The following is a 14,474-nucleotide window of genomic DNA, read 5'->3' on the forward strand; positions in this document are numbered from 1 at the left end:
GTAATCCTTATTTATGTAGCTGGTACTAACTGACCACCACAGTGAGACTAAGGGCTGCCATGTAGTTGATGGAAAGGAACACTGAAAAATTGTCATATATTTACAAGTATATACCGTATTTTTGGAGTATAAGATGCATCTTTTTGCCTCAAAAAAGAGGCTGAAAATCTGGGTGCGTCTTATACACACAATACAGCATTTTTTGCCTCCTGAAGCCCTGCCCCTTCATCAAAATGGCCTTGCATAGCCTTATGGACGTTTTCAGAGAGGTCCTGGGGGCTGTGGAAGGCAGAAATGAATGAAAAACGGTCCGCTTTTTGCCCCCCCCCCTCCCAGCAGCATTCTATAAGCTTCCTAAAGGCTATGCATGCATATCTTTTCACCAAAAATTGGCCTTTTTTGCTCCCCCCCCCCCGCCCGAGCACTCTGCAAGCCCCCTAAAGGCTATTCGTGCCTTTTGTTTGACAAAAAACGGGCCGTTTTGGGGAGGTTTGCAGAGTGCAAACACTTTTTTTTTCCTTTAGGAAAGCTAGAGTGGTTGATGAGAATTACATTGATCAAATGCTATGCGAGCAGAAATAAACTTGGGTGCTGCAGATTGTCAGTGATTTCCTTCTCCAGCACATGGATAAATACACCTGGAAACATCTACCTACCTACCTACCTCTCTCTCTCTACTCCTCTATCTACCTACCTACTTTTTCTCCCTACCTACTGTATTTCTCTTTCCCTCTATCTAGCTACGTACCTACCTATCTCTCTCTCCCTACCTATCTACTGTATTTCTTCCAGTATTTCTCTACCTCTCTCTATTCCTCTACCTATCTACCTACCTACCTTCTCTCTCTTTCTCTCCCTACCCACCTACTGTATTTTTCTCTGTCTCTATTTCTCTCTCTATCCCTTTATCTACCTAACTGCCTAACTATTCACTCTCCCTACCTACCATCTCCCTGTCTCTCTCTCTACCTACCTACATACATACTTTTTTAAAAAAATGCCTCTTCAAAATGTCAGTGCGTCTTATACTCCAGTGCATCTTATACCCTGAAAAATATGGTACATGTTTTGACTCACTGTTGTGAGAAAAAATCCTACATTTGACTATGAGAAGCAAATATTCAAACAGTTTGTGTCGCTATGAATTGTGGTGTCAACATGTGTCCCATCAGTGTCTGCCCAACTGCATCTTCCAGTTGTATAGACAACACTAAGGGGCACTGCAGGTTAAGTTTAAGCAACACCTGAAGAGTCACAGGTTACCCACTCTTTCTGCAAGTGCTAGGGATTAAATGGAAACATTCTTTAATATACTCTCTTTTGTTCGCTGTTGAGGTCTAGCAGAGTAGCTACTAATGTATTTATTTATTTAAAAAATTTAAGCACCCAATAGCTGAACCTCTCTAAGTGGCTTACAGTAAATGGTGGAGATTCAAGGCATATGACATTAACATGAACTTACAGAATGGTCTATATAACAATAAAGCATCAGGATCTACATATATTGGGGTCTCCATAGTCAATTGTGTTTTTGTCAACATTTTCTTACCACTTCTGTATCCTGCATCTGTAGATAAAGCTGAAAACAAGGTGAAACTGATTATATCAGAAAAAGCAGGGGTGGTATTCACTTACCTTCGCTACCAGTTCGCAAATGTGAGCGCACACATGCGCACAACCTACCACACATGCACAGAGCATCAAAAATGGGACATCATGATGTCCGGGTGGGTTGGCGGAGCCTCCCATCATCGCCGCTGCCAGATCACCCAAACCAGATAGAGCCGGCTGAATTGCACCACTGAGACAAAGCCATTCAATATTCATTCTCTTAGAGGTGTAGGGATCCTGCCGATTCCTTCCCACGTCAATAAAATAGTCCAAAACAGGTGCTTTACATACAAGTATAAAATGTTTATTTAAAAAAAATGTTTTAACATTTTTCTAAAAGGGGATAGGCAGAAGATAGATCCAATAATTTGTATAGTTTCAGCAGCACAAGAATTCAGAATAGCAGCAACCAAAACTTTCCCTTCACCCATATAAAGCTTGATCTAACAAGAAACAGTTTTTCTCCCTACCATAGCCCTTGTAAGTATCTTTCTAAATTCCAAGGTTCGGCATTCTTTGCGCCAAGCAGATTGGTAAACTTCAGGTTTTTAGATAATAAAGATCTTACATCTGATGTCCGCCAATGCCTGCTCTATAATCATATATATGGTCAAGTGTCTGTAACAACAAAATATCCCATAGAGATATTGCTTATGGAAAACTGAGTCACTTGGACACCCCTGGAAATAGCCAGTGTTTTATTTTCAGGGCAGAATCCACTTTGCCAATGCTGAGATGATCTGCCCACCATGTTTTACCAGGCTTAAGTTGAAAAGAGAGCAAGTACATTGATTGGTAAGTCAGATTTGTTTTGCCTAGCCCAGAAGCATCACCATCAGTTGCATCCTGATGCACAATGCTGTAATATACATTTACATAATGACAAATGTTTTATCTCCCAATTTTTAGAAAACAGCTAACCAGAGGGATGGGGGATCGAGAGGTAGTGTTTGGTTTCATTAAGCATTTAAATAGAATAGAAATACAGTTTTAGATCATCTTCAACCCTTATAATTTTACCAAGTATTTCACCAACTCAACAAACAGAACATACTGTTATCCTATCTAATTCTTCCACCGTTTTTGATTTGTTCGACTGAAAAATAGGTAGCCCTTTAAGTCAATTGTGCTTCATCAGATACATTCAATGCAGAGATAAGTTACACAGATGCAGAGTTGGTATAAAGGAATTGGATATTTAAGACTAAAAACAGAAAATAAATACTTCTGCTTATTTTTTCTAAGCTGGTGACCCAAAGAGAGGATAGAGCATGATCACAATTAAGAAACACGGGTAGGCAAATCCAATATTTCCCAAGTATGGCAAAAAAAAAAGGCAGTACACAAATTCCCATCCTAAAGTACAGGAATGGGCTGTAAGAAGAGCTTTATGAGGCACAAGGAAGAGCTGCGGTTTACATAATGGTCTGATAAATGAAATCTGAGCCCAAAACAGAAGTGTAATTTCTTCAGAATTCTCCCTAGTTCTCTGGAAAGTGAAGGCAGGGAACAGGTCGGAAAGGAGAAGTGCTTTCAGACTTGCAAGAGTCTATTAATGTAACCTTACAATAAAAATAGTATTAGCATTCATTATTTTGGTTTCCTGGTCTGGACTACCTTGATGAGTTGATAAGTACCAACAAGCAGATCCTCCCTTGTCACAAACCTGTAGCTCCTAATAGGGGAGAACAATGTGAATACAAGGGAGGGAAGTCCAGTGAGAATACAACATTCTTGTCATTGTCCTACTATGTCTTCACTAGCCCTCACCCCATATAGGACATAAAGCCATGGTGGCTTCAGGCTTTCCACATGAAAGGAACAGGGTTGGTGGCATCTTTTCCATTTTCCCTATGTTCATCTGTCAGTTGGCCACAGAGCAAAAAGAAGGATCAGTATCACCACACCAGTGATGACCAATAGGCAGATGATGCACCACTGACGTCTTTCTGATGGAGAAACAAAGAGAGATGGTCTAAGTGCAGGAAGGCCAACTCAACTGGAAAGTTATAATCCACCACCAGGGGAACACGAGGAACTGATGTTTGGAACTAAGCACAAAACTGGGGAATGAATTTATAATATAGGGCATTATAGCTGCATTCATGCCAAACCTTACAAACAAATGTTAATGGGTTATGTATACAAATGCCTACACATTCTTTGACCCTAATTCAGTACTGAACACAACCCCATTGAAAGAAAGGATTTTAATGCATTAGCAATTTTTCTGGTCCTTAGTTATTAGGCACGTAATAAAGAAAATGAAGTGGTTGTAGTGGTTAAAGCATCAGGTTAGAAACCAGCAGGTAAAGCCAATTGATCAACATTGAGCCTGTCATTTTCTCTCAGTTGTAGGAAGGAGGCAAGGCAAACCACCTTGCCAAGAAAACTGCAAGAATTTGTCCAGTCTCTGACAATCAAACATGACTGAACAGAAATCAATATGAGAAGAGAGAACACTAGTATCCTGGCATTAAACTCCAGAAATGATCCTATTCATAGGAATTTGGTTACTTGATTGACATATGTAGTGGGGGACAGGTGAGCTAACCTGCAACTAAGTTTATCATAGATAGCAAGACTATCAGGGACATTACTGGACATATGTTTTTGTAGATATAGAGGGATACAAGCTCAAAGACGGTGTATATACAGTATTTTACAGCATGCCCTAATTGCTATTATTAATTTAATTCCAATTTGTACAAAATAAAAATAAATAAATGCTACTTGTGACTGATTCTGGATTTGAACTGAGATTAAGAGACTGTTCAGCACAAATCAAAGTGCAATACTAGCCTAAGAGGAACAGATTATGAAATTATGCTCCTGTAGTCCCTTATCTTTTTCTGTTCCTGAATCCAAATAATGATCCATTTTTCTTGCAGCTGTTCCTTTGAGGCCTAAGGTCATAAAAAATATGATCTCAAAATGAATGATCATTCCAGGTTATGATCACTGGCTCATCTGCTGAATCAAGGGAGGGGGGGATCTGACCTTGGAACAGTCACAGCCCAACCTATTCATGGAATTATTGGAAGAACACTCTCTGCCTTACCTTGAGTTTCTGATCAAAACTTAGGATATAAATCAAACCAATCAATCAGTGTTTGTCAGTGTACTTAAACAGCTGTGAATTTATGAAGGCCAGTATCTCTATAAACTTTTAAAGCCTACATCTGCTCAAACTAAACAAACAAGGTCTTCTAGGCAATCTGCAGTCCAGCGAGTAACACATTCACTGGCCTTTGTTCACACTGACTGGAATTAATTATTCAAAACATGTGGAATACAACAAATTGTCTAAAGGAAAACAGTAGGAAAACTGGGCATCTAGTAATGCCAGACGGGGTAAGATTCAGCAGCTCCTTAAACAGTTCTACAATGAAAAGGAAGCCCAGAGAATTGGAATAAGGTGGGAGCAATTTTATTCCATGCAAATGGACAGGTCAAGATAAACCATAAAGCCCCGCCTCTTACCACGGGTCATGTGGGAGACTCTGCCCATCTTTTTGAACACCCCATCTATGCCGCTCTGAGTGCTGTCCATCTCGTGAGCAAAGTCTTCTAGCATTCTAGAAAGTCAGCAAATGCATCATCACATAGCAGTAATTTCTAAAGCAGCAACCCCATATTTAAAGCTTGAGAACCTTATTCCCCTCCCACTTGGTCACAAGGCATGAAGTTAGCAGCTAACAATAATTTGCCCTGTTGCAGGGAATTTTCAAAATATTGTTAGTTGCGAAGTCAAATCCGACCCATCATGACCCCATGGACAACGTTCCTCCAGGCCTTCTTGTCCTCTACCATCCTCTGGAGTCCATTTAAATTCACACCTACTGCTTCAGTGACTCCATCCAGCCACCTCATTCTCATTACTAATACAATTTGGGATCTAAGAGATGGAACTGTACTCCAAAATACACATTCTACATTAGGGAAGTAGTGGCCCAAATTGATTTGTCTCCAATAGAATTAAGAGACTAGAATTATTTTTAACTGTCAGTATGAATATCAATCAGGGTTGATCTGCTAATTTTTGTGTATGAGATGAGATGCAGTATTTTAAGCTGAAGAACACCAGCTGAACATTTTGATAGAAGATGGTAAGAGAGAGGATAGCAGTTTTTGCCTTAATCTTGCTTACATTATGGGATTCGCCAGGATTGCATATTGTTGGACCTTCAGCTATTGTTGAATTGAAAAGAATTCTTCATTTTAGATTAGCAATCATTAATCTGATCTCTGATCTGTTTAAGAGTATGGAGCTCGTCTGTTGCCATCATACTCACTAAGATAGGGGCTTTCTGTAGTTCTGAATGAATTGTTTCAAATGTTCCAACATTGCTGGACAATATCACATGAAAAACAGATCCAAGCAAATCCAATCAATTCCACCACCACCCCACCTTTGCTACCTGGACTCACATAGTTTGTTCATCAAGTTCCTCTCCAACCCGCCCCGACATGTGCTTCAGCACAGAAATGCTGCCAGAGACCAGCTCCAACTGTTCATCCTGTTCCTCAATGATCAACTATCATGGAGAAAAGAAGGCATCAGAGCATTTTTTGCAGGGGGGGCGGGGAGACAGCAGCAACATGCACAGGAAACAAGAGATCTACAGAAGTGTCAAATAATAGAGAGATCTTCTGTCAAAAATGCAACTGTGTGATGCACCCAACACCATAAGAATCTTTGTATCCTTTTGGGCAAAAAATTTTATAAAGAAAATTCAGGAAAAAAGGAAAGGAATTAAGTGTTTACAATAGTACTTCACTCAACAGTTTGAACCACTGCATTTCTTTTACAAAGGGCTATTGAAAAAAATGGGTACATATACAAGCCTTTCTCAATTCAATCACAAGACTGGGCTCTTGCTATTTGTTCAATAAGTTAAAACAGCAGTTTGGAAGAAAAATAAAGAAAGCAGACAAGCAGCTAATTCTGAAACATGACTTTCTTTTTTTACATTGATGGGGCAAATTCAAAAGTACAAGTGTGCATCAGTATCTTACTTCGCTTTTATTAAGCTGACCTTTACTATTCCTGTTCTACTGATGGGGAATTGATATTCTGAACATGCTCATAAGCCAGGGCTGGAACCTAGAATTCCAATTTTTTTAAAAAGAGTGCAAATTATCATTACTTCCATTCAAGGAGCTTTCCTAGTAGTGGTTTGACAGGAAGAGAAAAAGAATATCAAGAGATGCAATCAATCAGAATGGCACAGATGTTTAAGGCCAACAAGAATCGTTTATGTTAGAGCTTATACTTCTACATATCTGTGCTATATTTTTACCCCCCCAAAATATAAAAAAGTCCCCTTTAGTCTCTGAAGAAATGGAGCTGATTTGTGAAAATCATTAGCTTGATTGGGATGGTGCTCATCTTCTCACCTTCTGGTGCAACTGCTGCTCTTCCAAAATATGTGAATCAGCTGCTGACACCTTCTCCGTACTCAACAGCCCACAGCGGTCCCTGTCATCCACCAGCTTCCACACAGAAAGAGGAGAAAAGAAAAGGGAAAACTCTGAGCAAGACAAGATTCTAACTGTTTCAAGGAAAACCATGCAACATCTAAGTGGCAATGATGAATTAAAATGGAGTGGGAGAACAAACTGACTAAGTTATACTTCTGTAGAAAAGAACATTTCCTGAATTTAAAATCAGCTACAGGTAATAAAATCCTTGGCTTTTAACACTTATATAATGTAGTTATTACTGTATTTTTTGGACTATAAGACGCACCAGAGTATAAAACACACCATGATTTTGAAGAGGTAAATAAACTTTAAAAAACCCTCTGCATGCCTTGTTTTTTTTTTTGCAAAAATAGAGGGGGGGCATGCAAAGGCTTTGGGACGCTTGTAGAGTGCTCCTGAGGCCTATTTTTTGCTACTTTTTGCCCTCCCCAGCCCCCAGGAGCAAATTACAAGCCTCCCAAACTTTCTGCATGTCCATTTTTGCAAAGAGGGTGGGGTTTCGGTAAACCAAAACCACTCTATTCAGTGTATAAGACGCACCCAGATTTTCACTCTCTTTTTGTGGGGAGGAAAGGTGCGTCTTATACTCTGAAAAATACTGTAAAAGTCTTTCAAGACTGTTTTGCTGGTCTTACAATATAAAACTTCAATTATATTATAATCAACATAATATTAACCATGCATAGATTAGGGCTTCCTTTTCAATTGTTATATTATTATTATTCTTAATTTTATTTGTGGCTACTTTAGGTGGCTCACAACAATAAAAAAAATGAACAAATAAAAAGGAAGTTTGAAAAAAGTAAAAAATAATAGAGCAGTAAACAAAGAAAAAGAAAGCAAAGAAAATACATGGATAGGGTTAGTTTAAAAAGATGGACGAGTGGGGAGTTGGGAGAAGGGAGGTAAGGTGGCATCTGCTATCAATCGAGCAGCCACCTTCAGAGCAGAACTCCCCCATTGGGTCCCCAGGTCGATTTGCAGATCCAGGTCTTTAGGCTGTTAGGAAAGATAGGATGTTGGGGGCTGATCTTCCCTGGTTGGCCAGGATGTTCCAAAGGGCAGGTTATGTAGCAGAGAGGGCTCTTCTTCTGGACTTCTTCTGGACTCTGACAGCTGGAGTTCTTTGACGGATACAATCCACAGAAAGCCCTCCATGCCAGCCCAAGTAGAACAAGCTAATCTTAGTGGGATAAGACAATTCATCTAGCCTGGACCTATGCCATTAAGGGCTTTAAAGGTCATAATCAACACCTTGGCTTGGAAGCAGACCAGTAGCCAGTGTAGCTTGAGAAGCAGAGATGTATTACATCCTAGGGGCTCCAAAGTTTTCTTCCGATGCCACACTTTGCACCAGTTGAAGCTTCCAAATGGATGTCACGGGTAGCCCTGTGTGGGGCGCATTGCAGTAGTGCAGAGGGGAGATGATCAGAGCTTGAATAATTGAACACAGGGAGTCAAGATCCAGGAAAGGTTGCAGCTGGTGAACAAACTCGAGTTGTGCAAAAGCTCCCAATCACACCTACCACCTGCTCTTTTTAAGTGGAAACATGAGTCCAGGAGAACTGCCTAATGAACAAACTGGGTCTTTATGGGGAAGTGCAACTTCATCCAGAACCACAGATGACAAAAACATCAGGTCCCGAGATCACACACCCAAAGCCATTGTAGGATACTTCACTTCTGATTTTTTAATCTCTTTTAAAAACAAATTGTTTTCACGGTGGCTTCCGAATAGGGGAAACCAATGCAGTAAGTCAAAGCCCTAATTAAATGGTGCCATGTTTCTAGAGAAAGAATTCATAAGTTATGTTGCAGGGAAAGAGATAAGAAGAAACCAGAGAATTCAAGCAAAAACTTGCCAGGAGATCTTTGGGTTAGAAAATCCTTTGTGGCAGAGGCTAAAATAGCCACTGTCATATTATGACTCTTCCATCCCAAAGGAAATTCCAAGCAAAGTGGAGGGAGCAGAAGACCCTACCTCTCGGTTGTTCCTCTCCACAAAGGACTGGGCTGCTGGGTCAGACATGTGATCCTGCATTTCCTACAGAAAACAGAAAAGAAGCAATAAAGATGGTGTCCACTAAGAGTGTATTAGTAGAAAGAATGGTGGTTTTTATTTCCATAGGGCTCCAGGTAAATAGATTCCTATTTAACCAAAGATAGTCCTCAAGTTATTACTGTAATGGAGCCTACCCATCGTGCTTGTAACTCATGATGGTTGTAAAATGAGTCAGTCACATGACTGACCCAATTTTACAATCCTTTTTGCAGCAGTTCTTAAGCAAATCACCACAGTTGTTAAGTAAATATTTGCTATAGATGCCGTTATGCCACAAAACTGATGCAAATCACATACTTGCATCGCATATACAATGACATGATACATACCATAATTTTAACCTTAAAGATTTCCCTTGCTACTTGTTCCGACTCTAGGGGTCGGTGCTCATTTCCGTTTCAAAGCCAAAGAGTCAGCGCTGTCCGAAGATGTATCCATGGTCATGTGGCCGGCATGACTAAATGCCATAGGTGCACAGAACATTGTTACCTTCCCACAAAGGTGGTCCCTATTTTTCTACTTGCATTTGTTATGTGCTTTTGAACTGCTAGGTTGGCAGAAGCTGGGACAAATAACAGGAGCTTTTATGTAGTGCTAGGGATTCAAACCACAATCTTTCTGATTGACAAGCTCAGTGTCTTAGCCACTGAGCCACCGCATCCCTCAAATTTTTGAACTTAACCAAATCTATAAAGAAGCATAAGGCCACCAAGAGGCATGATAATATCCAGAATTTGTGGCCTTTTCAATTTGTCATAATTCTATCATAATTCTTTGATAGAAAATGAATTCCATAACATTAAATTTTGCTCAGAATCAATCAAAAACTAAGAATTTACATCCAAGGTGACTATTCAATAGCAACAATTAAGATATTTATTCATCACATCCTGTCCTCCCCGGATGCAGAATCGGGTATATGCTTCAGGAAGCCTCACCTTGACCGACTCCCGCATCTCTGTAACAAAAGAACGTCGTGCTGCAACCTCAGATGGTGCAATGGTAAACTTTTGTGGGTTTGATTCCACAATGCGTGATTATGGGTTAAGGGCAAAGGACTTGGAGGTTGTAAGTTTAAAAATTAGACAGGGCTGAATTCCAATACGTGGGTCTTACTCTGATGTTCAGTCACCAGAAGTTCAATTTCTCTTGCTTGTTCCCCTACCAGGTTGGGGAAACAGATTTACATCAGAAATGCAGAAGCAAAATGCTGCTACGGCTGTCTTACAAGCAGGCAGGAAGTTGTTGTTGTTTTTAAAGGATATAATAGCATCACTGAGGGAGGTTATCCCAACCTAATTTCACTCTCAGCCTCAAAAGGATATAAATGGTTTCTTCCAAATCCTCCAAGTCCCACTCAATGCTGCGCAAGGTGTTGCGTAATTCATTTGTAGTCCAGTTCAGTTCCTCCTTGTTCACAATCTGGGTCTCCTGGAGCAGCTGGCCCCAACGTTGATAAAGGCCTTGGGCTGCATTCACTGCTTTCTGAACTTCTCTGCAGAGCCAAAGGAAAGACATAAGTTGTAAGGGATGGAGGAAGTAACACAAGGCATCTGGCACCAGAAGGAGGAGCTGTTTCCCACCTTCAAGTTCACAACCCCCACTAGCCCCTTCCTAAGGTGACCTGGCAGGGTAAGTCACAATGCCTTTGATTTTGCACTGCTGGCGACAAGTATAGGAAATGAACTCGGTTCCACCACAAAACCGCATTCGACTAAAGGGTGCTCGACGAAACCGCGTAGCTGACGTCATCACAGCGCGACAACAGCGTGAAGAAAAAAGCACGCTGTAAACGCTAAACCTAAAATTAACTCCTAAACCTACCCCCCCTAAACCTAATCCTAACCCTTAACCTAACCCTAACCCTAACCCTTAACCTAACCCTAAACCTAACCCTAAACCTAACCCTTACCTTAACTTGAATCGGCTTGCTTTCAAAGCGCTATTTAAAGCGCCCTTCTTTCTCCGCGCTCGCTGTTGTTGCCCTGTTGATGACGTCAGCGACGCAGTTTAATCGGGCGCGCTTTAGTCGAGCGCGGTTTTGTCGTGCCACGAATGAACTCTTGGTAGGAGGACTTGATTGACAGGTCATATGGAGGCAAAATGCATCACTAATGCAGTTCACCCAAGACCGATTTTGTTCCTTTGAGATAACCACTACCTCTCTGAAGCAAGGCAGGCCATTTCAGCATAAACAAACTTCTTATAGCAGAAAAGGCACGCAAGCTCCTCAAAGAAACAGCAGTATATGTCAGCATCCAATTTATTTGGATCAACTGATACTTGTAAGAGATCAAGGCAGTTGCACTAGAAGAAGGTGCTGTTTCTTTGCCGGGAGGTCCGTAAATCCTCTGAACTTCTCTGCAGAGCCAAAGGAAAGACATAAGTTGTAAGGGTGAGATCATTCAACGGCATGGGATAAAATACCATCAGTATGCGGACGATACACAGTTGTATCTGTCCGCCCCGTGCCAACTCAGTGAAGCGGTTGACGTGATGAGCCAGTGCCTAGAGGCTGTTAGGGTCTGGATGGGGGTTAACAAGCTTGTACTCAACCCGGATAAGACCGAGTGGCTGGTGTGTTTCCCTCCTACTAATTGGCCAAGTTTTCCATCTCTCAGGCTGGGGGGTCAAACAGTACGCCCCTCAGACAGGGTCCGCAATTTGGGAGTCCTCCTGGACCCACAGCTGACTTTCGAACACCACTTGTCGGCTGTGACCAGGGGGGCATTTGCCCAAGTTCGCCTGGTGCGCCAATTGCGTCCCTACCTGAACCGGGAGGCCCTCACAACAGTCACTCATGCCCTTGTGACCTCTAGACTGGACTACTGCAACGTGCTGTACATGGGGCAGCCCTTGAAGAGCATTCGGAGACTTCAGCTTGTCCAGAATGCAGCCGCGCGAGCGATCGTGGGTGCACCTCGGTTCACCCACGTAACACCTATCCTTCGCGAGCTGCACTGGCTGCCTATTGGTCTTCGGATACGCTTCAAGGCGCTAGTCGTCACTTATAAAGCCCTTCATGGTATTGGACCTGGGTACTTGAGAGACCGCCTACTGCCAATTACCTCCAATAGACCGATTAGATCCCACAGATTAGGCCTCCTCCGAATTCCATCCGCCGGCCAATGCTGGCTGGCGACTACCTGGAGGAGAGCCTTCTCTGTGGCTGCTCCGACCCTCTGGAACGAGCTCCCCGTGGAGATTCGAACCCTCACCACCCTCCAGGCCTTCCGCAAAGCCCTTAAAACCTGGCTGTTCCGACAGGCCTGGGGCTAAAGAGCTTTTGCCCCCCCCCTCAAATGGTATGGTTGTTGTGTGCTTTTAAATTGTGTATTGTTTTGTTTGTCTTTTTATCCCTTATCTGTATCCCCTTCCCTGACTTGGATTGTGAGCCGCCCTGAGTCCCCTGGGGGGGGGGGGGAAGGGCGGCATATAAGTGCAATAAATTCAATTCAATTCAATTAAAACCAATTGTCCCCTAAGAAAACATGACCATAAATGAAAAAAGTTCTAGCTGAATGACATAAATGGAGATATAAAGGGAGTCATAATCTAGATCTGAAGGGAGGGTGAAAAACGACCAGGGGGATCTTCCTCTTCCCATGTATGTGTGAGAGAAAACAGAACTGGGGCATGCACTGTGCACTCCACAGCCAGTTTTAGCCTTTGGCAGATCCCCAACACAAAAGGAACAGAGTATTCATAGCTTTACTCCGACCACGTGCGTTCAGACGACATTAAAATACAGATCTAAGCATATTCTTTAGCATAACTAAAACCCAAAGAGCAGCTACGATCTGACATCGCGAGGAACAAAATAACGAAATTGCTGATTTATACAAAGTAACTCTCCTTGTTGCCTATTTTGTACTGTGCAGAAATTCAGTAGTCGACCGATCTTGGCCGTTTTTCTGCATGAGAGAAACGGTGCTCAGACTTCGTCCACCAACGTTTTTGTTTCCTTCTAACATCCCAAATCGGAGCATTTGGGAACAGCCCGCGAGGGCCGCTATTTCTGAAAGTTGGGCTTCTTTTTCAAGCCCACAGCCACGCAGCAGGCTCCTTTGATCTCTATGGGGAAGGTTCTTTCGAAGAAGACGACGTTCCGGTGGTTGTTTTACTATTTGAACGGGATTTCCCATCAGAGGTGGGGAAATTTCTCTCTCTCTCTCCGCCTTTAGATTCTCGGATTCCCCGATCTTTCCACTCTCTCCACACCCCGCGTGGTTTCAACCGGCTCTTTCCGTGGCTCTTTCCAGAGGGAAGAGGTTTTCTCCTCCCCCTTCTTTGTTTCAAAGTATCCCCTCCGGGGACTGCCACTCACCCTTTCACCACGAAGAAGGGGTCCTCCAGAGACATCCTTGACCGTTCAAGTCGCCTTCCAGAAGCCCAGCCGACCAATAGAAACGCGTATGGGCTTTGAAACCATGGACATGGACATCTAATGGAGGAAAATGTTCCCTCTTCACCCCCCCCCCTCACTGAACTGAAGCCATCAAGGCAGCCATGTTTATTACGGGTCCCTCTTTCACAACCCTGTAATTCCCTCGGGTTTTTTTTCTTTTTCTTTTTTCTTTTAAATACGGAAAGGGGACACGCCTTTTCTAGGGAGGAGTCAAAATAGGGAAGAGAAGTTAGTAGGCGGGTTGAAAAAAAGAAAAAGAAATCTCCCCTGGAATTTCCTAGCTTCCGTGCAGTCTTTTTTTTTTTTTTGAGGGGGAGGGGTGTTTCTACTTGCCTTTCTTTCCATTCCCCAATTTCCTAAAGAAGGAAGACCTGGCCTTGGCGGCTTTGCTTGCACACATTAATTTCTTTTAGCCGCCTCTCGTTTGAAGGCTTCGCCTTTTCAAGTTTTCCACCCCAACTCGCAAACGTTTCTCTGATAGCCCTTAGTCGCCTGGCAAAATGACCGAAAATGTCTTCAAAGCGGACTGCGTTTTTTTTTTTTTTTAGTAATGTTTTATTTTTACCATTTGAGAGGGAACTCGTTATTGATCATTCCGTGCTAAAGAAAAAAGACAGCAAGACCGTATCTTAACTGCAGGATAAAGGAGCATAGAAGATACGGGGCTTCGTATTTTTAAATTTCACCACCGTTTAAATCAGTGGCTCCCAATGTGGGGCTTAAGCCCCACAGGGAGGCAATTTGCTTTTTAATGGGGGCAATTTTGAACCTTGTTTAAACCAAGTTACTGGCCTTTTAGGCTTCCTCTGCGCGAGCAGATTTCACTTTTTGAGTAAAGTAAGAATTATATGTGGGGGGGGGATCAGGATTTTAGAGTTGATTAGGTAGGACAACCGAAAGTTGTTT

General features: G+C 42.2%; 1 protein-coding gene across 1 annotated transcript; it reads right to left on the minus strand.

Moving 5' to 3' along the window:
* Positions 1-1,884: 1,884 nt before the first annotated feature.
* On the minus strand, positions 1,885-13,740 carry STX10 (syntaxin 10). Its single transcript, XM_032211353.1, has 8 exons — positions 13,488-13,740; positions 10,486-10,655; positions 10,099-10,193; positions 9,080-9,142; positions 7,012-7,107; positions 6,043-6,149; positions 5,095-5,189; positions 1,885-3,560 (listed from the first exon to the last, which is right to left on the minus strand). Exons 1-8 carry the CDS (start codon positions 13,520-13,522, stop codon positions 3,469-3,471), a joined length of 753 nt encoding a protein of 250 aa, XP_032067244.1. The 5' UTR covers positions 13,523-13,740; the 3' UTR covers positions 1,885-3,468.
* Between the last annotated feature and the right edge of the window lie 734 nt (positions 13,741-14,474).

Source organism: Thamnophis elegans, chromosome 2 (assembly GCF_009769535.1).
Source record: "Thamnophis elegans isolate rThaEle1 chromosome 2, rThaEle1.pri, whole genome shotgun sequence".
Classification (NCBI taxonomy): domain Eukaryota; kingdom Metazoa; phylum Chordata; class Lepidosauria; order Squamata; family Colubridae; genus Thamnophis; species Thamnophis elegans.

Coding starts and splice junctions, on each gene's coding strand:
- STX10 (XM_032211353.1), bottom strand. CDS start 13,522: ATGTCTCTGGAGGACCCCTTCTTCGTGGTGAAAGG. Junction 6,150..7,011: donor AGCAGCAGTTGCACCAGAAG/GTGAGAAGATGA, acceptor TCTCCATGATAG/TTGATCATTGAGGAACAGGA. Junction 5,190..6,042: donor GAACTTGATGAACAAACTAT/GTGAGTCCAGGT, acceptor CTGACTTTCTAG/AATGCTAGAAGACTTTGCTC.